This window comes from Gigantopelta aegis, chromosome 15 (genome assembly GCF_016097555.1).
Source record: "Gigantopelta aegis isolate Gae_Host chromosome 15, Gae_host_genome, whole genome shotgun sequence".
NCBI lineage: Eukaryota > Metazoa > Mollusca > Gastropoda > Neomphalida > Peltospiridae > Gigantopelta > Gigantopelta aegis.
The window spans coordinates 44,771,777-44,797,173 of NC_054713.1; the positions used below are offsets into that span (position 1 = coordinate 44,771,777).

Sequence of the window (25,397 nt, forward strand, 5' to 3'; positions counted from 1 at the left end):
CCAACTGTTCTGTCCTGGTTGTATCCCCTCTCCAGATATCGTAAGACTTAGCAAAATTATTGGTTTTAAGGGTTTGTAACGTTTTGTATTCAGACACTTACTTGTCTGAACTTTATTGTTACTGAAAATGTTCACGAACTGTGAAGAAAAATCTCACAAATGAACAACAACAAATCGGATGTTGATTGCGCGAACCGTGCACGAGAAAACAAACCGAACTAAAATGTTAACGGTCATGTGATATACCAACGTCTGTGACATTAAAAATAGATTGGACCTCGCTTGCTCAACGGTTTTTTCTCGACAGCACGTTTTGTGAAAAAATGCAAAAAATGCATTTCGTGGTTTTACAAACATCAGGATTACCAAAAAGCACTTCAGGTGAATGGAAATGTGTATTCTAAATAATAAAATGTAAGTAAAGTGCAATTTTATTTGTGAAAAATGGGGTTTAATAGCGAAAAACAATGCCGTAATGGTTAACAAATAAACGTAACTAGGGTGTGTCCCTTTAAACCATGTTAATATAAATTTTTAATATATGTATATGAATAATGATGTTACACAAATCATTCCGTAATAGTAACACGCTTTAAGTTTTAACATTGTAACAATGGATGAAATGAATGAAATGAATGAATGAATGTTTAACGACACCCCAGCAGAAAAATACACAAATGTACACATCGGCTATTGGGTGTCACAAATGGCAAGTATATGAAAACAATGGATGGAGATATATTGGATCCACTTCAATGTGTATTTTACGTATACATGTATAAAGTTTGTTTGTTTTAACGACACCACCAGAGCACATTAATTTTTTAATCATCGACTATTGGATGTCAAACATTTAGTAATTTTGACAGTTATAGAGAGGAAACCCGCTACATTTTTCAGTTAGTAGCAAGGGATCTTTTCTAGCACCATCCCAGACAGGACAGCACATACCACTACCGTTGATATACCAGCCGTGGTGCACTGATACATGTGAATAAGGCCCGTTTTCTATTAAACAGTTTGTTTTGTTTAACAATACCACTAGAGCACACTGATTTATTAATCATCGGCCATTGTATGTCAAACATAATATGGTCATTTTGACAGTCATAAAGGAAACCCGCTACAGTTTTCCATTAGTAGCAAGGGATATGCACCATCCCACAGACAGGATAGCACATACCACAGTCTTTGATATACCAGTCGTGGTGCACTGGGTGGAACGAGAAATATCCCAATGGGTCCACCGAATGGGGTTGATCCTAAGACTGACCACGCATCATGCGAGCGCTTTACCACTGGGCTACATCCTGCCTGCTTTCCATTAATGTGATGCCGCACGTTTTATCATGCCGGTTTCTGCGTGTGGAAATGTGCTTTTTCCATATCTGGGTTTTCTCAAGCAGATTACTATATAAAATTTGACGTTGCCAGTGTACTTTATGACAAAGGTAAATGTTTCACGTTATGACATCACCACCGTGAAAAATCACTCACCGATTTACTTTATTTCAGCGCGCTAAATACCTGTATGTAGAATGGCGAATATGGAAGAGGTCCTATGTAAATACACTTTATTGATAAACTTGCGAGCGAAATTGCGTTAATGGAAAGTGGGCGTTATGATGTTACACCAGGGCTTCTAGATTATGGTAGCCCCACTCCCATGGCTAGTGATATTCAGTGTTGGGCTAGTAAATAACTACTATCTATAACTAGCCCAACGGCTAGTGGGAAAAGACCCTTGTCAAATGCTGCATTTACATATTTTGTAAATATGAATCTCCTGCTTCCTCTTTCCACCCTCAATCCAAGGATTTTAAAGCTCTATCTTCCTCTTTATGTGACATATCTGATTATTACTATTAGTAAAATTGTATTTATTTAAAGTAGGGCTAGTGAATTTTTAATCATGGCTAGTATATTTTTAAAATCACTGATCCCATGGCTAGTGGATTTTTATCAAACTTACATACAACATTTTTCATTTCAACTTATTTCCGTACTTGTATCCAATTAAGGTTCAAGCACGCTGTTCTGGGCACATGCCTCAGCTATCTGGGCTGTCTGTCCAGAACAGTGGGTTAGTGGTTAGTGAGAGAGGTGTAGTGGTCTTACACCTATCCACCGAGTCATTAAAACTCGCTCTGGGTGAGAGCCGTTATCGGGCTGTGAACCATGTGCCTACCAGCGTTATGTCTGATGGCTTAACCACGACACCACCGAGGCCGGATACATCATTTTGAATAGTAACACACCTGAAGTTTCAGCAGTTTAACAGCTACATGTGTGGTGAATTCTATTGAAATACACCCAATTATTATATATGGGGTGGGGCGTAGTCCAGTGTTACAGCATTCGCTTGATGCACAGTCAGTCTAGGATTGATCCCCGTCGGTGGTCCCATTGGGCTATTTCTCATTCGAGCCAGTGCTCCACAACTGGTGTGACAAAGGCCATGGTATGTACTATCCTGTCTGTGGGATGGTGCATATAAAAGATCCCTTGCTGCTAATTGAAAAGAGTAGCCCATGAAGTGGCGACCACAGGTTTCCTCTCTCAATATCTGTGTGGTCCTTAACCACATGTCCGATGCCATATAACGGTAAATAAAATGTGTTGAGTGCATCGTTAAATAAACCATTTCCTTCCTTCCAATTATTATACATTAGATCTAGTTAGATGCACATGTGTGTTTGATATCTGGTCCACGTGGTTGAAGGTTTGATTAACACTGTGATTTGTATGAGGTATGGGCTGCTGGCACTGCGTCTGTGGTACTGTCGACATCAAATGAGAATATGACTGCACAGATTTATCAGTAACTAAACAGCCGATTCCAGGCTCAACAGCTACATCCATTTCTATGTACGGTTCCATTACATCCTGTGTCTTAAACTGTTTAAATGGCTCTTTTACATCCTGGGGGTTAAATGTTTTAATTGGTTCTTGTACGTCCTGTTTGCTGAATGTTTTGATTGTTTTATTCTCCGAGGAGAGTTTCTTTTTGTCCCCATCCACACAACACTGATGCTTTTCGAGGTAGGAATTCTGGGTAAAACCTTTCCCGCACACTTGACAGCGGAACCGTCTCTCTCCGGTGTGAGAGTACATGTGCACCTTCAAGTGACACTTTTGTTTAAAACTCTTCCCGCACTTTCCACAAGTGAAATTCCTCGTTTCCGTGTGACCTTGAAGATGCCTATAAAGGTGAGAGGAAATCTTGAACCCCTTCCCGCACTGTTCGCAGATGTGTCTCCTCTTTTCCACGTGACACAGCTGGTGCGTCCTCAAGCCGTAATTATTCTTAAATCCCTTTCCACAGGTTTCGCATTTTAGAGGTCTCTCGCAAGAATGGGAGAACTGATGGAATTTGAGGTGGTGTTTCCTGGCAAATGTCTTTCCACAGACGGCACACGTGAAGTTCTGATGCACCGACATGTGGGTCTGCAAGTGACGGGTACTCTTGAACGTCCGTCTGCAAAGCAGACATGCAGGAGGGTTGTCATGGTGATGCTTACGCATGTGTCTCGTCAGCTTGGACTTCTTGTTGAAGATGTCGTCACAGATGGTGCATCTGTGGGCACCTTTACCAGTGTGAGATGCCTCATGGTTTGTGAGACTTCCCTTCTGGGAGTAACCTTTCCCACAGACTGGGCAACAATATCTGTGAGTCTTGGAAGCAACTGCATGTGGATTTAACTCCTTTCCATCAGAGCCAAGAGTGGTGGACGATTCTGAAACACCATCTGTTGAAAAACTATCTTGATAGTCAAGGTCATCTTCATGATCACTGTCAAGGTCATCTACAGCTGATGAGTTTGCTTCATCCTTGGCTGGAACATCCTGTTCAAGTTCCTGTTCTTGGCAATGATCCAAATCTTCCTGTTGTTTCTGTTTTCTATAAAATTCCAAATCTTTTTGTTCCTGTTCTCTGCGACAATGCAAATCTTTCTGTTTCAGTTTACACCGATTCCGTTTTTGTTCTTTGATATTCTCTAAAGCTTCTGGTTTCAGTTCTCTGCAATGATTCAAATCTTTCTGTGTCTGTTTACCATAATTCTGTTTTTGTTCTCTGAGATGCTCAGAAGCTTCCTGTTTCAGTTCTCTGCACTGATTCACAGTTATTTGATTCTGGCAGTGATCCAAAACATCCTGTTTCTCTTCTGAATGCTCCTCGAATGTTTTCTGATTTTGGCCAGAATTCAAGGCTTTCAGTTTCTCATCATTGTGCTTCAGGAGATGTGATATAAAGAATGTCTTCCTAGAGAAAACCTTGCCACAAAACCCACATGTATCTGATGATTTCTTAACGTCTTTGGAATGTTTCAGCTGCTGAATCTGTGAGAGTGATTCTTTGGCAAATCCTTTCTTACAAGTGCGACTTTCGTTTGCTTCTGTCTCGTTTGACGAAGATTTCCTTGATGCGACTCTTCTGCTGGTTCTAAGAATTTGTTTTGGTGGCTGCCGTGCTAATTTTGGATGCACAGTTTTCCTCTTTACTGGACATGTGCCACTTAGAAAAGGTGACGGTAGAGTCTCTGAGACTGATGGTGGTGAAAGTTTACTCTTGTCCGATTTTGATTTAGATGACTGGGTTGTCACTTTTCGTAGTTTACTCATTATATTTTTTTTTATCTGAAAAAAAAATCACAATAAACATTAAAATTAATTTAATTTTAAACTTATATTAGCTTTTAATTTATTTATTTAAAAAAAATGGTTTCCAGAGTTAATAAAAATAGACTAGTTTTATAAAAAAAATATAATTAAAAGTTAAAAGTGTGTTAAATAACTGTATAATGACCATACTAAAGCTAATTGATTCATTCAATGCATATAATGCACATTATTGCTTAATATCAACACGTATAATCGTATAGTTAATTAATAAAACGGTTAAATGTGACGGCTATTATATATAACGGGCGCAGCCATTTTGTACCATATCAGTGAGTATGCCCTCTGGCGAGCTGGTGGTTACGTAATACTTAACGCGTAACGTCAGGAATGAGCCTTAGAACTAGAGAAACACAATCTACCTGTTTTTTGCGGGATGATAAATAGTCATACATTGCAATGTTCTGTAATAATACACATCCCAGTAAGCCAGCAATAAGTATATCCAGCACTATATATATATTATTTTTCAATACAAAATAAAATACCATTGTCAAAGTGGCTACACAACAAGTCGAAACAATTAATGTTTTGCCCATGCATTAATCTACGTACTGAAATAATACACGGAGTGTTTTCTTAGTTAATTGGTCTATGCTGTTAGTTGCTTCTACCTGTGATTCCTGATTGGCAGGTGTGTATTTGATTGGTATCCAGACGAGCCAATTAATTGACGTTGCTGTCTAGACACAAAAATACATACCGGTATTGTGGAATATTACCCGTCGCCCCTAAAATTGTAATGGACATGGTTTATTACTGTAAATAGTTCTGTAAAACTATTGATTAAGTAGACTTTTCCATCTAAAACCACAGAACTGACCAATTACGTAGTCCCAAAGAAAAGAAAATTATCACTTGGGTATCGTGGGTTGTCGTTTTTGCTCCAACGTAGCATATCAATAGGCCTAATAGTGTACATTTTTCCTTTGGATTATTTAACAGAGAAAAATACTATAACCCCATTTTGTTCCGTTAATGCAAATTGGAATATATTTAGTTAAATACGGTAGTTTATTATATTATTACATCATTTATGCTGTTTTACAAGTCGGGTTGATCAAAGAGAAGCGCCTTGTAGAAAATTACTGCTTTTGTTTACACTGTACATACAGGAGATGGTCAGGAGCTGACGTCACTTCGCCTCAAGCTATCCATCGGACGTCACAAAAATAAAACAAAATGGCTTCCCCCAGTTAGGAGGAATAATCATGTTTTTCATTTGCTAAAGTATCAGTATGTGTTGGTGGTCCGGGTATGCATCTTTCCAACACATAAGGCTATTGTTAGAGTTGACCCTACCTTTAATGGATGGGGTGGGGGTGCTGGTGTAACAAGCAAAAAAATTTTTCCTAATTAACCTGGTCTAGTTATTTGGTAGATAAATCAATAGCTGACTATATATGCAAGCATGACAATATTAAATTTTGTTTTAATAGTGAATGACACAAGTTTGACTAATCAATCAAATTTAAAAACAGTAGTTGTATAGACGGCTTGCGGTGAACTTACTTGTATGGGGGCAAATGCAGTGAACTCGTATAGAAATCCACAAGTGAACTCGTATGGGGGAAAATGTCTGGTTGCTGACACTAATGCTAATCAGAACGAATATAAGATAAATATAAACATCGCGGCCCCCCCCCAAAAAATAACTTGCCAAATAAAGGGAGATAACTTATTATCGCTCCTGCGGCTCGTCGATGACCATTTGATTACAATAATTATGTAATATTTGTCTAAAACGTGTGGTGATGTTTCTATACTACAATTTATTGCACGTAAATTATAACACCCTTTAAATTCGCAGTAATAAAGCGTCAAATATACTTACTGTCATTCAGTAAAATTATATTCAAAGTCAGCGAAATTAATCTTACAAAATACTGATAATACTTTCTACACCCATTTACAAGTCAATATTAAATTTCAGTACATTTTTAAACCGCAGCTGAATTTATGACAATTGCAGCATTTGATTTTAGAAAAAACCCGCTACTGCAACAGGTCTTGGACATTCCCCAAAACTGAATATGACGTATAACTTAATCGACCTTGCTAACCACGCACCTTAGGCGAGCTTTTCTGAACGGTTTCAGATGCCGCTGTACTGATTTTACGAAAACTTCCGAATATCGCAAATACAGAACGTCGGCTAGTTCCGTACATTTTGGCGGGAAATCTAGTGTCATTACAGAGCGCCAAAATTCATGAGTACGATATAAAACAACTAAACTATTTTGTTTTACTAAGCCTGTAATTTACACGATGGTGCGAACGAAAGCTGACGGGTGTGCGGCAACTAGAAAGGGTAAATCACACAACTAAAAACTCACTATTTTACGCCATTAATTTAATTGTTAATGTTGTCTGTTAGGTTATTGAAGAAATCATGTAACATCGGGGAAGGTATGGGTAATGGTACTATGGATTAGTTTGTTTTGTTTAGCGACACCACTAGAGCACATTGATTTATTGATCATCTTGTATTCTGCCGGATCCTGAGCTTGTCTGTAAAAAAGAAACTTGATTTAATAAATAAATAAAAAAAGTTGGAAAAATATCCTGACCCCCCCCCCCCCCCCCCCCCCCCCATCCTTCATCAATGTAAAGGGATTTTTTGATGCCAATGATGGGGCATATATATTCTATGGAATGAATGAAGGGGGGTTCTGGCAGATATTTTGCCATGCCATCCCACAAACAGGATAGCACATACCACAGCCTTTGATGTACCAGTCATAATCATCATCATGTGTCATGGTGCACTGGCAGGAACGAGAACTTGCCCAATAGGCCCACTGATAGGGGTCAATCCCAAACTGACCGTGCATCAAGCGAGCTTTCTCCCACCCAGAAAGGAAGAGAGAGATGAAAACATGGTGTATGGAATTTTATTTTATTTCTAAGATGAAATTTTAAATTTGCGGGTGAGACAACTCTGGCATACATTTAAAGCCGAAAATACTGCTTGATACCGGCATAGGTATTGTATTAGTACTGAATACCACACTGATACCGAGGTAAATAAAGTCATTATTTCCACTTGTTCTAATAAATGGGAAATTGTTGGGCAGGAGGTGGATGTATGAGGAAAATTTAAAACCCTGGGCCTATTTTAAAACTACGATATCATAAAACTTCCGTATGCTATGACATCATTAGACTATTATTCTTACGATGGTTTTACAATATTATAGCACTAAGATACATAAATTTGTAGCTTTCAAAATGTGGGCCGTGGGCATTTCTTCTTAAACAAATTAGCTTGTTACCATTCACTTTAGAATGTGTGCAATTTCGTGAGTTAGGTGACTGCAACAAATTGTATACCTATAGGATTTGCCAGGTTGAGATAATTTTCAGGTGCGAAAAAGCTATAAACAAAATAATTGCTGCAGTTTGTGATTTTTTAAAATTATTTCACTCTGGACATAAATTCAGCAGAGGTGGGAATTCTCGTCGGATGAGCTGTTTTCCTCTCATGGAACATTGTGTTTCCTTGCATTTTAATCGTCCTTTCTTCCAAAATGTGTTAGATGGCACAGGTTTTAATCTAGGATTTCAAGAATTTCCGGGACCCTTCTAGATTTCCTCTTTTTTACAGTTAACTAATTCGCACCCCTGATTAAGGGTTCTAACTTAATGATGGCAATTGCTGTCATTGACATAAATATCTGTGGGTTGGGAGCATTACCGATGATACTTTTGTGCCACTGAATAAATCTGAATGTAAATTTAATTTCTTTTTTAAAATTATTATATAAAGATATATTTTGAAAACTATACATGTATAGCACTAGACAAACATCTCTTCTCTCACTAAACCCCAATAGATAGTTTGGTATTATTCTTTTAAATTCTAACTTAGCTTAATAAGATCTTTTTTAAATGGAACTGAAAATTCAAATTTTAGACATTTTTTATTAAACCCTGTATACATATGTACTTGTTGTGTTGGAAATTTAATCAATAAGTTTAAAATCTAAAATTTCTCCATGCATTTCTCAGTGTCGCACCATGTGATTAAATAGCGGTTACTATTTTTGTTGTTTCAGTTGTCGCTGCTCGTGCTCCAAGGAAGAGTTTAGGAAGTTCCAACTCTGCGTCTGGCAGCAGCAGTTCAGGAGAATCGCCCGCGGGTTCGTCTTACTGTCATTACTCAATTTAATTCAATTCATTTATTAACTTTGAACATTTACAGTTCATCAGTTTTACATACAAATGCATGTACAAGAGATGGTACAATGGAAGGTGTTGACATAAAAAGGACACAGAGAATATAAATGCTTCTGTATAGAACTGTATTAATAGAGGCTATTTAACTGTTGTTTCTCGTCTTTTAATCATTTTTAATAAATATTTTTCTAATTTACATAATTCTTTTACATTGTTAGTTGATATTAAATCTGTCGATTTAAACATGATCTTACTGACACTCCTCTCAGATTAAAGCAGCAATGTCTACATATTTAAACAGTTACAGGATATTAATTTTAAAGACGACCAAGATCTCACATTTTTACGGATGCCTGTAGTGAATTTTAGTTGCCCCAGTTTAAAAGAAAGAAAAATGAAACTGGCCACTGTGTTTAAGGCATATTTAGCTCGGGATATTTTACACAACTTCATCTCAATAAATGGATAAATGTTAAACAATATACCACTGGGTGACAAACATATCTGTATGAGAATTTGGTTTTAAAATGTGTTTATATATATATATATATGTACTGTTTTTCTCGTCAAAAGGTAAAGGTAAATTTGCGGGAGGTAACCCGGTGTGTGTGCGACCGACGCCCGAGTGGCAGAAGGGGATTGGAGGGTTTCTCGTAAAGAAGACCAATGACGACAAAGAAAACGTAGAGACGGAAGAAGCTGCCTCTGGGTCATCCAATCACGTCGAGTGTGTTGAAGAAACATCGGGGTGAGATTTGTCACGTAACTCTTTCATCAGAGGGGTGGGGGTGATTTAGCTGAGTGGGTAAAATATTAATTACAGTGAATTTTATAGGGTCTATCCCGGTAAACCTGACAATAGGTGCGTATTCCTAATAATTGAAATCTTTTTAAAGTTTATTATATTTTCCAACCAACTGTGTAATGAAAAGTAGATCGGTTATGTGAATGATTATAACTGATGAGGAAATTACAGCTTTTTCCAACCCAAGCTAGCTCAGGGTGAGCAGAAAATGTAGCAAAATTATCTATTAGTATTAAGATTTCAAACACTGCAGAAACCCATTTACTTTTTGACAAAATATTAACTATTAGTTTGACATGAAATTATTTGCCAAATTAAAGGAAAATTTATGAATCTTGCGAGTTCCAGAGCTAACTGTGCCAACTATAATTTTGGTAGATAATAGTTTCAGAATAAATATCCCAGTTACGTTGAGTTTGCTCGTAACACATAGATGGGGAGCTGTGATATAGTATTATTTTCCTGCCCGAACTCCACAACTGATGTAACAAAAAGGCCATGGTATGTACTATCCCGACTTTGAAATGCTGTGCTAATAAAAAGGTATAGCCTATGGCATGGCAACAATGGTTTTTTCTCTCTCATCCATTTGGTCCTCACATACGTGCATGTCTGAAGCCATAAATCTGTAAATTAAAGTGTCAGATGCATTGTTATATAAAAAAAACATTTAACCTTTCATCCATTATTATTAACATCGAGATTATGATGCTTAAATGTCTTTATTTTTACATAATCACAAGGATCAAACATAAGAATTTTTTGCCCATAGCCATTTTAAAAAGCTTTGCCGTGGGTGAAAAGGCCAACCAATAGCAGTTTTGAACCTGCCTTCCACAATTTTCTATTATGTTTTTTTTTTTAAAGTGACTTTTGCAGTAAATAACCATTGTTGGGGAGCTTTACTGACAGCAGTCATTTTTATCCAGATGCACAAAAGTGCGGTTGATGCTCCTGATCTATATCTCAATGCCTGCAATTGCCACCAGCACCAATGTCAAGTCTGAGGCCTGATCATGCGAGTTTAAATACACGAAACACTGAATTTATTTGTCTTTGTTTCCAGGGCATCAGGATCCAGTAAAGATGACTGAGTCTGTGTCTACCTGAGAACTGTGTATAATGAAAAGTACTGTATAGAAACTACAACCAGCTCTTCCTTAGGAGGATTTCAACTGATCACTCCGTTTGGAAACGTGTTTGCCACTGCCAACCTGTATATACGTTGTTGTGAATTGAGTTATAAAATTTTCATTTGTGTGAATGAGTAGTTTATCATTAGAGCCCAGTGAGAAAGTACTTTTGTATATGTTGATCACGTGTCCTTATTGTGCGAGTGTTGGAAGCTAAATGTGTTTGTAGCCTAAGAGATTATTCGTATAAACGATTCAAGGATTTGGTACTAGAATAAATAAAATAATAAATTCAAGATTATAATATGTAAAGTGCATATTTATTTAAAATATGTTTTGAAATATATTAACATATTCAAGTTATTGATTGTACTTAAAATAACAAAGATACAAAACTAATGAAGTAAGCACTATTTCAATTTACAACCATTGCATCTCATGCAAAACTGCAAAAAGTACCGAAGGACAAAAAAGAAAGATACATATTTTGTTCATAATGCATTTGAGTAGTTTATTAACTGTTTGGTATACTTCCTGGTAGAGTAAGTTATTATAAGTGATATCTCAGGTTAATACACAATTTTAAAAACTCAACCTAGTGCTGTTTTAAGTATTTGCAGTATGATTTATCTAAAGTAATTATGAAAAGAAATATCTATCAATACCAATTTCTTTGTCATGAAACTAACAGAAAATTGGGGGGAAGGGGGCATAAATATATACTCGTTGAGGAAAGAAGTTCCTATGTAAGTATTACACACTGTATATATACATGGGCGTATGGGGACTCTTTGATTTAGGGGGGCTGGAGGGGTTGATTTGCTCGAAATTTTACCCAGATAAAAACTGCCCGAATTTTCCCCACTGTTTTGCCCGAATTTGGGGGGGCAATTGCCCCCCTTCTCCCCCAGATCGTACGTACATATACTATAGGTCCTTGAATACAAGTCTAGGCTTCTCTTTTTTTCGTGATACTCTGAAACCTGGCATCTATTCAAGGCAGGCTTCTGGGTGTGTTTTTTTCCATGCAAAATGTTCATACATATCAGTACTTTTCAAGAATGACCAAGTCTGTTGCCTATCTCAGATCCTTTTGCTTAAGAGACTGTGTGATATTGAAGATGTACACTTGTATGACATAACTTTCCTGTTTTTGCAATGCCATTATATTTTTTTTTACATTGTTAAACAGAAGTGAAGAATATAATGCAGTCATTAACCTGACAAAGCTATGTACAATAGAAGAAATAGGCCTTTATGTAATACTAAGGTATTTGAAAACACAAAGTGTCAATTGGAACAAGAAAGCAGGTCTCTAATGAAGGATTTGCGGTATTTACAAAATCTGTTTGTCTTACTATTAGGGGCCCAGTGGTAAAGCACTCGCTTGATGTGCGGTCGTTTTGGGATCGATCCACGTTGGTGGGCCCATTGAGCTATTTCTCGCTCCAGCCAGTGCACCACGACCGCTACATCAACGGCCATGGTATGCGCTATCCTGTCTATGAGATGGTGCATATAAAAGATCCCTTGCTGCTAATCGAAAAGAGTAGCCCGTGAAGTGGCGACAGCGGGTTTCCTTGCTCAATATCTGTGTGGTCCTTAACCATATGTCCAAGGCCATATAACCGTAAATAAAACGTGTTTAGTGCGTCGTTAAATAAAACATTACCTTCCTTACTTTGTCTTACATGTGTGTATCTACATACCTTTACAATGCTGAAACGCTCGTCTTTTCTCAAAAACAGACTTCATAAATTTGGGTGGAAATTATTTTGCAAAATAATAAATTTCAACCATTTACAAACTTTGTTTTAGACAATTTTATTTGGTGCATAGGAACTTTTTTTTACTACAAGTTGTATTCAAAATAAAACAAAGAATGCAAGTTACATGAGAGACATGTTTCAGATGTAGAATTGTAGACATGTTGAAATTCATTCATTGTATGAAAGATGGAAGATAGTTTAACTGCGAGTGAGTGGTTGATTTGAGGTACATTTTGAATGTTTGTGTACAAAAAATGATTTATTGGAAACTTTTACTCCCATTACTGGTGCTTTTTGTACATAATAAAATATTAATTAGTACAAATGTCTTTTGTATTGTTTAACTTATATAATATAGGCCAAACATGTCACTTAGGTGGGGGTAGACCGAATATTTCTGTCTGTAAAGCTTTATTTCATATTAATGATTTGTCTTCTTTATATTTATATCAACATATGATATGCAGGGTGGGGTGGGGTGGGGTGTTCTTGAAAATTGCAAGAAGTCATTTCGTGAGCATATTAAAACCCCCAAACTAATTGTTGTTCAAGGATTACATTTAGATCATCATTTACATATACAAAAAGAAAATGTACAAATATATATTATACAGGATTCATACATGCTGTAAGACGGGTACACGAAACCTGCAGTGCCTGCTGGGCAATAATCCTCCATTGGGTCATACATACTCTGGAGAGACATCCATGAAATGGGTGAACTTTGTAGCATCCGGGCAGTGGCATTCAACTATTCCTAAGCACACTATTTCGGGGACACACATTGGACAGTGCTATATTGTAACCTATAAATAGCATATGGAAATTAAAGCACGTTTCAAACGAGTATTCAGAGAGAACTGCTAAAGCAATATGGTTGCACTAAACCAATTAATTTCCGGCTGGGTCGAAGTTCACCGAACTTTTGATAGAGAAGTTGACACCACAAGTCCTGCGATTGGTTATAAATGTGTGTTGGTTGTAAAAAAAATTAGTCTCATCTGGGCTAAAAATGTATGCAATTTTATTTGATGTAGTACCACCGTGTCAAGTAGCCTTGTGCTTGGAACGTGTGGGGTACCTGTAAAAAAAAAAGTACTCTAATTTTGTGCGAAACTAGGGGTGTTGTAGAAACATCTGGTTATACCGAAAATGAGCCATGAAAGGTACCATTTTCGGCAGTTAATACTTTGAGGTAGGGGTTGTAGTACTGATATTTATGGGTCATAGTTTGGTTGATATATTGCATATAGTGTTTTTAAACACAAACGTTAACATGGTCGCCTATGGGATTTTAATTGGTATAGTCCAACCATATGTCACCTACGGAGGCCAACAAAGGGCCATAACTCTTGTCAAAAAGAGCAGGTCGAAAGTAATTTGATATGTAGCTCTACCTAATAAAACTATACACAAAATGTCAGCTCAATAACGAGGGATTGAAAAAAAAAAAAAAGTCCTTTTAACTAATATATGTGGGACAGATGGAGACCGAAGAATGGAAACAAAACCTTTCATCTCCTGGACCTACAGGGAACAAATACTGGCTATTTGGTGAATATCCGTTATTTCAACCCAGTTAAAACTACTGAGCACTATCACGCCATAGATGATATTTACAACAGGAACGTTTCTCATAATTGGTAGAAAGCTATTTTACTATCAGTCGTCGTGGCTGTTTTCAAACAATATACTTACAACAGGAACTTTTCACATTCAGTAGGCTGAATCATAGAAGTCCTTGTGACCGTTTTCAAACCTCTTCCATAGTATTTAAACAGGAACTTTTCACTGAGTAGAACGCTATTTTACTATCACTCCTTGTGACCGTTTTCAAACATAGATAGATATTTACAACAGCAACAGTTTCTCATAAAGTTGGTAGAAAGCGGAAGTCCTTGTGTCAGTTTTTGACTATCACTAGAAGTCCTTGTCGTGGCTGTTTGTTCAAACCTCTTCCATAGATATTTACATCACAGGAACTTTTCACATAATCAGTAGAACACTATTTTACTATCACTGGAAGTCCTTGTGTCAGTAGAATGTATTTGACTATCACTAGAACGTATTTGACTATCACTAGAAGTCCTTGTGTCAGTAGAACGTATTTGACTATCACTAGAAGTCCTTGTGTCAGTAGAACGCTATTTGACTATCACTAGAAGTCCTTGTGTCAGTAGAACGTATTTGACTATCACTAGAAGTCCTTGTGGCTGTTTTGACGTCTCTGTGCCACAGATGTTCACAGATTATGTTCATCAAGGGAATGATTTCGGAGAGTTCGTTCCGCGAGCCGGTCGGGTGGTAGTCCGACACGTTCCTGATCTTCAGTATCGGAATCTTCCAGTTGTTTTCGAAGTCTCGGATATCTCGCTGTGTAATTTCACTGTGTGCGTGTTGGTCAAATCTAAATTGGTGGTTACGGAAATGAAAACTGATGGATTTTTACAATCATGTATAAATATTTAAGCAAGTCATTCAGCAAATCAAATCAAATCAAAATAAAACAAGTTGAAGTCATTTACACCAAGAAAGTAAATATGAACAGACATATATATATATATATATGGGTGGGTTTTTTTTTTGGGGGGGGGGGTGTTTGTTTTGTTACAGCACTATCAAAATGTTAAAAGAGTACTTTGTAGTATGGGGTCGGGATGTAGCCCAGTGGTAAAGCACTCGCCTGATACACAGTTGCTTTAGGTTCAATCCCCATCGGGCTATTTCACGTTCTAGCCAGTGCTCCACAATTGGTGTAACAATGGTCGTGGTATATATTATCCTGTCTGTGGGATGATGCATATAAAAGATCCGTTGCTGCTAATCAGAAAGAGTAGCTCATTGTGTTGTAGCAGCGAGTTTCCTCTCTAATTATCTGTGTTGTATACATCATTAAATAAAACATTTCCTTCCTTCCTCTAGTTATCTACATGGTCCCTAACCATGTGTCCAACGCCATATAACCATAATTAAAATGTGCTGAGTGCGTCGTTAAATAAAACATTTCCTTCCTTCCTCTAGTTATCTACATGGTCCCTAACCATATGTCCGACGCCATATAACCATAATTAAAATGTGCTGAGTGTGTCGTTAAATAAAACATTCTTTTCTTCCTTCCTGGTGTCAACTGATTTTTATTAAATTAGTATTCAGGGATAGGAATTGGTGAACTGTAAAAAAAAAAAGGAAATCTAGATAGGTCCAGGGTGATGAAGTGTAAAAATGAGGAAATCTAGAGTGGTAAACTGTAAAAATGAGGAAATCTAGAGTGGTCCAGGGTGGTGAACTGTAAAAAAGAGAAAATCTAGAGTGATCCAGGATGGTGAACTGTAAAAAAGAAAGAAAATCTAGAGTGATCCAGGATGGTGAACTGTAAAAATGAGGAAATCTAGTGGTAAACTGTAAAAATGAGGAAATCTAGTGGTCCAGGGTGGTGAACTGTAAAAAATAGAAAATCTAGAGTGATCCAGGATGGTGAACTGTAAAAATGTGGAAATCTAGAGTGGTCCAGGGTGGTGAACTGTAAAAATGAGGAAATATAGAGGGGTCCAGGGTGGTGAACTGTAAAATGAGGAAATATAGAGTGGTCCAGGGTGGTGAACTGTAAAAATGAGGAAATCTAGAGGGATCCAGGGTGGTGAACTGTAAAAAAGAGGAAATCTAGAGGGGTCTGGGGGCAAGGACGATTAAAATGCGAGGAAACGCAATGTTCCATGAGGGGAAAACTGTGGATCCGAGGAGAATTCCCAACCCTGAGTATTAAAGAATATTTTGTTCCCGAAGAAGGACACTTAATCTACTGATTTCTACAATATTAAGAAGATGTTTTGTTCCTGTTGAAGGACACTTAGTCTACTGATTTCTACAATATTAAGAAGATATTTTGTTCCTGTTGAAGGACACTTAGTCTACTGATTTTTACAATATTAAGAAGATGTTTTGTTCCTGTTGAAGGACACTTAGTCTACTGATTTCTACAATATTAAGAAGATGTTTTGTTCCTGTTGAAGGACACTTAGTCTACTGATTTTTACAATATCTACTGAACAATAAAGGACACTTAGTCTACTGATTTTTACAATATTAAGAAGATGTTTTGTTCCTGAAGAAGGACACTTAGTCTACTGATTTCTACAATATTAAGAAGATGTTTTGTTCCTGTTGAAGGACACTTAGTCTACTGATTTCTACAATATTAAGAAGATGTTTTGTTCCTGTTGAAGGACACTTAGTCTACTGATTTTTACAATATTAAGAAGATGTTTTGTTCCTGTTGAAGGACACTTAGTCTACTGATTTCTACAATATTAAGAAGATGTTTTGTTCCTGAAGAAGGACACTTAGTCTACTGATTTCTACAATATTAAGAAGATGTTTTGTTCCTGTTGAAGGACACTTAGTCTACTGATTTTTACAATATTAAGATGTTTTGTTCCTGAAGAAGGACACAATATTAAGAAGATGTTTTGTTCCTGAAGAAGGACACTTAGTCTACTGATTTCTACAATATTAAGAAGATGTTTTGTTCCTGAAGAAGGACACTTAGTCTACTGATTTTTACAATATTAAGAAGATGTTTTGTTCCTGAAGAAGGACACTTAGTCTACTGATTTCTACAATATTAAGAAGATGTTTTGTTCCTGTTGAAGGACACTTAGTCTACTGATTTCTACAATATTAAGAAGATGTTTTGTTCCTGAAGAAGGACACTTAGTCTACTGATTTCTACAATATTAAGAAGATGTTTTGTTCCTGATGAAGGACACTTAGTCTACTGATTTTTACTATATTAAGAAGATGTTTTGTTCCTGAAGAAGGACACTTTATCTACTGATTTCTACAATATTAAGAAGATGTTTTGTTCCTGAAGAAGGACACTTAGTCTACTGATTTTTACAATATTAAGAAGATGTTTTGTTCCTGAAGAAGGACACTTAGTCTACTGATTTTTACAATATTAAGAAGATGTTTTGTTCCTGTTGAAGGACACTTAGTCTACTGATTTTTACAATATTAAGAAGATGTTTTGTTCCTGACGAAGGACACTTAGTCTACTGATTTCTACAATATTAAGAAGATGTTTTGTTCCTGACGAAGGACACTTAGTCTACTGATTTCTACAATATTAAGAAGATGTTTTGTTCCTGACGAAGGACACTTAGTCTACTGATTTTTACAATATTAAGAAGATGTTTTGTTCCTGACGAAGGACACTTAGTCTACTGATTTTTACAATATTAAGAAGATGTTTTGTTCCTGACGAAGGACACTTAGTCTACTGATTTTTACAATATTAAGAAGATGTTTTGTTCCTGTTGAAGGATACTTTGTTCCTATGACCAGTTTACAGATGCCATCATCAGGGTTGGTGAGTCGTGTCATCAGCTGGGGAATTTCCTCAAAGCTGCTTTTATCGACAAACGAAAACAGAAACAGAATGGCGTCCACTTTGTTCGTACAGGCCTGTAACAGAAAGAACTGATGAGTATGATGTTATTCATCATGTAACACAGCCATACCTAGCCTGGCTGGGGGGTGGGGGTGGGGGGTGAGGGGGTAAACAGAATTCAGGACACATTAGTATAGGGTCTTTACCAGCTACACGAAAAAACAAGTAAACTAGGGCTATCAGGTTCAATAATATTTATCCTGCAACCACTGTTTCTATTGACCAACTATTAAAGGGACATTCCTGAGTTTTCGCACTTTTTAAGATGTTATCGACTAACCAAGACTTTTCAACGATTGTAATTACTTATCAAATATATTTTTCTGTATAAATATTAGTGGCTGTATATTAAATGTGTTTTTGACCATTCTAATATCTAAGGTTAAATTTCATTTTCTCTTTTTTTCCGTACGCACGAAATTATTTGATGACAAAATCCAGTTTGGGCTTCTTACAAATATTAAGATGACCAGAAACACATTGAATATACAGACACTGATATTCTAAACCAGAACATATATTGAATATGTTAGTTTAATTGGAAACATCTTACAATGCAGCAAACTCGGGAATGTCTCTTTAAAGCAAAGTCATAAACATATATTATCAGATTATGCCTTCAGACGTCACACGTGTAGATACACTACAATACTGCTTATTTGATCTGTAGGTTATCATACAATGAAGCTGATATAACAGAAACAATAGCTTTTCCCCTTAAATTTTATGGAATGCAGGATAAAAATAGTAGCTAGTTAGTAACATGGGATATCGGCCTTATCCTGGTTCAGACCAAATGGGAAATTCCACTCAGCAAACCTCGCTGAATTTCCATTTTTACTTCACAGGATAACACTTACATGTATATCCTAGATCATTCACTAATTATTCTCTATATATCTAACATGGGATCTAGCTTGGTCAGTAAGGTGCTTTGGCAGGGAACATTTTGTTGGGTATCGCGTCTGGAGAATAAGTGTCACGTCCTGCCACCACATAATAGCTGGTGCGTATTTAATCAATGTGCTCTAGTGTTGTTAGCACACATTTTTAACATTCTGTTATGTTAAAAACTATAGAATTTAACCTTCCCATTAAAAAATGTGGGCCGAATTTATCAAGCCTATTTATGTCTTACACGCATGTAACTACATACATTTACAATGCTTAATTACCTGTGTTTAACAAAAACAGGCTTCGTAAATTCAGCCTGATCTGTTTTCAATTTTCTATTTATAAATTTTAATTTGTCAGTGCTGATAATTTTCTTACCGCCTGAATGTGATCAAATTTGCGCAGTGCGTTCTCTCCTGCATCCCAAAGTTTTATCTCAAAGAGGACGATCTTGTTCAACTGGCTGATCTTAGCCGGCCAGAACATGGTCGATGTCTGAATACCTGAAACGGGAACACGCCAAGAATAGGATTGTGTGTACCATATACATAGGTGTAGGCCCCTACAGGCTCCCATTTGTGTATGGAGCAGGCTGGTTTTTGTTCAAATTAAACAAAAATGCCAGAATCTGGATAACAATGTTTACTCATATTAGCATTACTGATAAAACAGCTACATGTATATGGGTTTGCAAACAAATCACTATGCATTTTTACATGAATTGCAACTAATTTTGCAGGTAGAATGATGGAAATGCATGTAAAAAGGTTAGCACATTTTGCATGAATATCTCTATCGCTTTTGCCCCAACTTGATGATTTGCTCCAGCACTGGGGGGGGGGGGGGGGGGGGGGGGGGGGGGGCAGCAGTTGCCCCTTGCCTCATATGCTCGACCGTACATATATACATTCATATACAGTGATAAATATACTCAACAAGATTAATTAAGGCCAAGTCGTGTTGATAATTCATTGCTGGTGTCATAGTAGTTTAATAGCATATTTTTATCACAAATGACTTCCAAATATTGTCAGTAAAATATTCATAACATTCTAAGCAAGAATTTAAAGAGTAAAAAATAGCCTATATTGACCAAAACCTCAGGTACCGTAGTCCCTTTACTAACAGTTCATTTTTTAAATATTTATGGTGTCAACCTGGCGTTTCACTGTGAACAGCTGGTATTTCATTTCCTGAAAGTTTTGCAACTGTGCTCGTTTTTCCGACTCCGCTTTTTCCCACCACAAATATCTTATATTTAACATCTTCTGGGGTCAGGCTGGGCGGGAAGGTGGGACGCTCAAGTAAACCTGTAAACACAAAGAAAAGTTATATGTAAACATTTTTGGCTAGGTGGGTAGGGGTTTTTTTTCTTTTCTTTTTGTCAAGGACACCACTAGAGCACATTGATTAATGAATCATCAGCTATTGGATGTCAAACATTTGGTAATTATGGTAGGTAGTCTTTAGAGAAAACCTGTTACATTTTTGTTTTCATTAACAGCAGCCAGTTTGTTTTCTTTAATGACACCACTATAGCACATAGGCTATTAGATGTCAAACATTTGGTAATTCTGACACATAGTCAGCAGAGGAAACCCCTAAATTTTTCATTAGCAGCAATGAATCTTTTATATGCACTTTCCCACAGACAGGAAAGTGCTTACCACAGCTTTTGATCAGTTGTGGTGCACTGGTTGGAATGAAAAAAAAACAATCAGTTGAATAGATACACCGAGGTGATTCAATCCTGCGACGCAAGCACCTGAGTTCTCAAGTGAGCACTCAACTGACTGGGCTAAATCTCGCCCTTAATACCAGCAAGGGATCTATATGTATACTGACATCCAAAAGAAACTATACCAATACTCTGAGAGATTCATTTCTCACTCCAGCCAGTGCATCATGACTGGTAAATCAAAGGCTGTGGTATGTGCTATCCTTTCTATGGGATGGTGCATATAAAAGATCCCTTGCTGCTAATCGAAAAGAGTAGCCCATGAAGTGGCGACAGTGAGTTTCCTCTCCCTATATCTGTGTGGTTCTTAACCATATATGTCCGACGCCATATAACCATAAATAAAATGTGTTGAGTGCATCATTAAATAAACCATTTCCTTCCTTCCTGAGAGACTACTAAAGAAAACCCAAAATGTGTTGTATGTTTAAAACATATATATATTCATGAGACATTGAGAGTGGTGTTTTGGCATGCTGGGATCAAAATTTCATTCCATAAAAGCAGAAACATATTTAACCACCATTTCATTTCCATCATCCAAATTATAAAGGAAATTAAATCAGTTTTTCTTTATATTGTTTCTTTTCAGTATATTTGTAACTTTTGATCTGTAGTATGAGAAAAAAAAAGCCGTAAATCCAGGCCGGGTTTCAGAGTGGCTCAAGAAAAACAGGTCTGTGTTTCTCCTATTCTAACTTTGTTGGGTTAACGACCGTGTTGTAGTTATCACTTTCATTGCCTGGCACAGTCTGGCATCAAAAGTTTAAAACAACATGGCGAGAACAATATAATAGCTATGTTCTTTAATACCATACAATCTCCAAAAACAAATTGTAACATATGTGGTTGGTGATCAACTTTGTTATTCTTTTTAAAAAATGTATGCAGTGTTTCCATCCATGGCCATTTGGACGTCACTCAGACCCCGTTAATTTCTTGATCGGGTCTGTAAATTTTTTATTTATAAATGTATTGTATGTCATCACAAGCAAGTACAGTTAGGTTTTGTTTGTCAAAGGGTCATCAGGTTTTTTCGTGTAGCATTGATACTGGTTAACAACATGTAAGTTTAATGTCATAATTCCACTCAAGAATAAGGAAACAAAAGGAATGTAGCATCAGATTTTGGGGAAAAGTTTTTTTTTTTTTTTTTAAACAATTTTATTGTCCACTTTACTGGATTAATTACATATTCACCTCTAGCGCCGGTATAAGATATAAACAAACAAGCGGTAGAGGACACTCGAGCTAGTGAATTGGCACACCACCGCCACCCCGTTATTAGGTCTCGGACTTTTATTGAATGATTTACGGTAAAGGTGAACGTCTAAGGGAGATAACTATTGAAAAAACTTTTGTACAATAACACAGCAGTGAGAAGTGTGGATATTTAAGTTATAAATGTTCACCGAACGTTCTCCTCTTCTGACCATTGCGATAAAGAAGACAACCGAGAATTTCACGCCCCTCTTCTGTGCGGAACCAGTCGAAGTTCAAGAGCGAGCCTGGAGATAACATTCCAGTTGGAAACCGTCGTTCGGAACACTTCGGCCATTTCCGTCATATTCCGAAGAAATGCGAAGATTTCCAAAATTAATTCACACTGTTCCGACGTCCGTCGACGCCGTGTAGATAAAAAGAGAACTTTGTACTTTGGGAGTTGGGGGTGGAGGGTTTGGAGTGTTGGGCACTTATGAATGAAGTTGCTAAACTGATAAAAGAAGTTCATCAACACTACAAGTACATAATACAATACAATACAATACAATACAATAACTTTATTTCCATGTTCATATATGTATAATAAAAACATAGTCTGGTTGATCAGCAAAAATAAAGTACATAAAATTAAACGCTAACATCAAAAAAACAACTAAACTACAACTCTTGTTTAATAAAGTACATGTAGTGTAACAGGTTCTATTGTCTTTTGTCTGTTCTTCAATATTTGGTTAATTAAAATGAATAAATATTATTAAGTGGCAGGGGGTCTAGTTAGGAGGCTAGTTCGTGCTGTGTCCAAATCTGAGCAGAGTTGTGCGACCGTAATGAGTTGTGTTTTAGGGCAGTTGATGATATAATAACATTTTTCGTATTTATTTAGTGTTTGGAATATTGGGAATTCTTGTGCGAGTGTAATAAAATATTTTCTTCTGTTCGTTTCTAGCTGTTTGCAGTCCATGAGAAAATGTGCCTCATCTTCCACTGCCTCTTTGCAAAGCTTGCAGAGTCGGTCTTTTCTGAGAATATTGTGATACCTGCCTCAATGCTACACACTTTATTACACTGCATTCCGTAGTCGGACATTTGGACATGAGTCTGAGAGCGTATTACTGTCCAAATGCCCGTCTAGCTATCTTACAGTCAGGAAATGTTTTATTTAACGACATACTCAACACATTTTATTTACGGTTATATGGCGTCGGGGCTCTCTTACAGTCGGGGTACTCGGGCTATCCGTACCTGTGATGTCAGCTCGAGTGTCCTCCACCGCTGGTCTGTTCTAGCAAGAGGACACTCGAGCTAACACCACGTACAGGTACTAGACATCCCAGGTAAATTCTCTGCACCCGTACCTAATCAGAGGCGGATCGGGGGTGGGGGACAGATGCCCAACCCCCCTAAATTTTGCAACAGTAATAATTTTATTATATATTAATTTTCATTTCTTTGCGATCCCCTTCAAACCTCCCCCAAAGTTTCATTGGCATTCCACCTCATGTCATTGCCCCACTCCCCTAAATGGATTTTTTGGATCCGCCACTGTATATGATTGAAGCACATGGTGAGTGATGACACCCCCACCTCGAGTGGTTAATACAAAACTCTCCTTGAAAACGAGTTTTGGGGGACTGTTCACCCAAGGTACATAATAAGAATAAGAATAACAACAACAACAAACAGGCCCGTAAAGGGGGGGGGGAGGGGGCGTTTCTCTACAGAGCTAAATCCCGCCCCTCTTAAAGACATACACTGTCTCACGTTGTCATATCACAACTCGTGTGATAGCTCTACCGAGCTAAACCCCGCCCCTCTTAAAGACGTACACCGTCTCACATTGTCATATCACAACTCGTGTGATAGCTCTACCGAGCTAAACCCCGCCCCTCTTAAAGACACGGTGTAACACTGACATATCACAACTCGTGTGATAGCTCTACCGAGCTAAACCCCGCCCCTCTTAAAGACACGGTGTAACACTGACATATCACAACTCTTGTGAGAGCTCTACCAAGCTAAACCCCGCCCCTCTTAAAGACACGGTGTAACACTGACATATCACAACTCGTGTGATAGCTCTACCGAGCTAAACCCCGCCCCTCTTAAAGACGTACACCGTCTCACATTGTCATATCACAACTCGTGTGATAGCTCTACCGAGCTAAACCCCGCCCCTCTTAAAGACACGGTGTAACACTGACATATCACAACTCGTGTGAGAGCTCTACAGAGCTCAACCCCGCCCCTCTTAAAGACACGGTGTAACACTGACATATCACAACTCGTGTGAGAGCTCTACAGAGCTGAACCCCGCCCCTCTTAAAGACACGGTGTAACACTGACATATCACAACTCGTGTGAGAGCTCTACAGAGCTGAACCCCGCCCCTCTTAAAGACACGGTGTAACACTGACATATCACAACTCGTGTGAGAGCTCTACAGAGCTGAACCCCGCCCCTCTTAAAGACACGGTGTAACACTGACATATCACAACTCGTGTGAGAGCTCTACAGAGCTGAACCCCGCCCCTCTTAAAGACACGGTGTAACACTGACATATCACAACTCGTGTGAGAGCTCTACAGAGCTGAACCCCGCCCCTCTTAAAGACACGGTGTAACACTGACATATCACAACTCGTGTGATAGCTCTACCGAGCTAAACCCCGCCCCTCTTAAAGACGTACACCGTCTCACATTGTCATATCACAACTCGTGTGATAGCTCTACCGAGCTAAACCCCGCCCCTCTTAAAGACACGGTGTAACACTGACATATCACAACTCGTGTGAGAGCTCTACAGAGCTAAACCCCGCCCCTCTTAAAAACACGGTGTAACACTGACATATCACAACTCTTGTGAGAGCTCTACCGAGCTAAACCCGCCCCTCTTAAAGACACGGTGTAACACTGACATATCACAACTCTTGTGAGAGCTCTACCAAGCTAAACCCCGCCCCTCTTAAAGACACGGTGTAACACTGACATATCACAACTCTTGTGAGAGCTCTACCGAGCTGAACCCTGCCCCTCTTAAAGACACGGTGTAACACTGACATATCACAACTCGTGTGATAGCTCTACCGAGCTGAACCCCGCCCCTCTTAAAGACGTACACCGTCTCACATTGTCATATCACAACTCGTGTGATAGCTCTACCGAGCTAAACCCCGCCCCTCTTAAAGACACGGTGTAACACTGACATATCACAACTCGTGTGATAGCTCTACAGAGCTAAACTCCGCCCCTCTTAAAGACGTACACCGTCTCACATTGTCATATCACAACTCGTGTGATAGCTCTACCGAGCTAAACCCCGCCCCTCTTAAAGACACGGTGTAACACTGACATATCACAACTCGTGTGAGAGCTCTACAGAGCTGAACCCCGCCCCTCTTAAAGACACGGTGTAACACTGACATATCACAACTCGTGTGATAGCTCTACCGAGCTAAACCCCGCCCCTCTTAAAGACGTACACCGTCTCACATTGTCATATCACAACTCGTGTGATAGCTCTACCGAGC

General features: G+C 38.0%; 3 protein-coding genes across 4 annotated transcripts; 1 reads left to right on the forward strand and 2 right to left on the reverse strand.

The window, feature by feature from the left end:
- Window positions 1-2,545: 2,545 nt before the first annotated feature.
- LOC121390444 (zinc finger protein 227-like) lies at window positions 2,546-6,850 on the reverse strand. 2 transcript variants are annotated; one of them, XM_041522263.1, is made up of 2 exons: window positions 6,515-6,850; window positions 2,546-4,638 (listed from the first exon to the last, which is right to left on the reverse strand). In XM_041522263.1, exons 1-2 carry the CDS (start codon window positions 6,518-6,520, stop codon window positions 2,662-2,664), a joined length of 1,983 nt encoding a protein of 660 aa, XP_041378197.1. In that variant the 5' UTR covers window positions 6,521-6,850; the 3' UTR covers window positions 2,546-2,661. The 2 variants fall into 2 exon arrangements, with proteins under 2 accessions (XP_041378197.1, XP_041378198.1); XM_041522264.1 differs by having other exon boundaries at window positions 6,193-6,746.
- LOC121390445 (PCNA-associated factor-like) lies at window positions 6,837-10,924 on the forward strand. The gene is made up of 4 exons (XM_041522265.1): window positions 6,837-6,991; window positions 8,739-8,822; window positions 9,433-9,607; window positions 10,731-10,924. Exons 1-4 carry the CDS (start codon window positions 6,949-6,951, stop codon window positions 10,756-10,758), a joined length of 330 nt encoding a protein of 109 aa, XP_041378199.1. The 5' UTR covers window positions 6,837-6,948; the 3' UTR covers window positions 10,759-10,924.
- A 3,642-nt stretch (window positions 10,925-14,566) lies between these two features.
- Window positions 14,567-22,487, reverse strand: LOC121390509 (ciliogenesis and planar polarity effector 2-like). The gene is made up of 5 exons (XM_041522340.1): window positions 22,060-22,487; window positions 20,067-20,219; window positions 19,288-19,412; window positions 17,893-18,029; window positions 14,567-14,973 (listed from the first exon to the last, which is right to left on the reverse strand). The coding sequence occupies exons 1-5, from the start codon at window positions 22,166-22,168 to the stop codon at window positions 14,700-14,702; spliced, it is 798 nt and encodes a 265-aa protein (XP_041378274.1). The 5' UTR covers window positions 22,169-22,487; the 3' UTR covers window positions 14,567-14,699.
- Window positions 22,488-25,397: the final 2,910 nt, after the last annotated feature.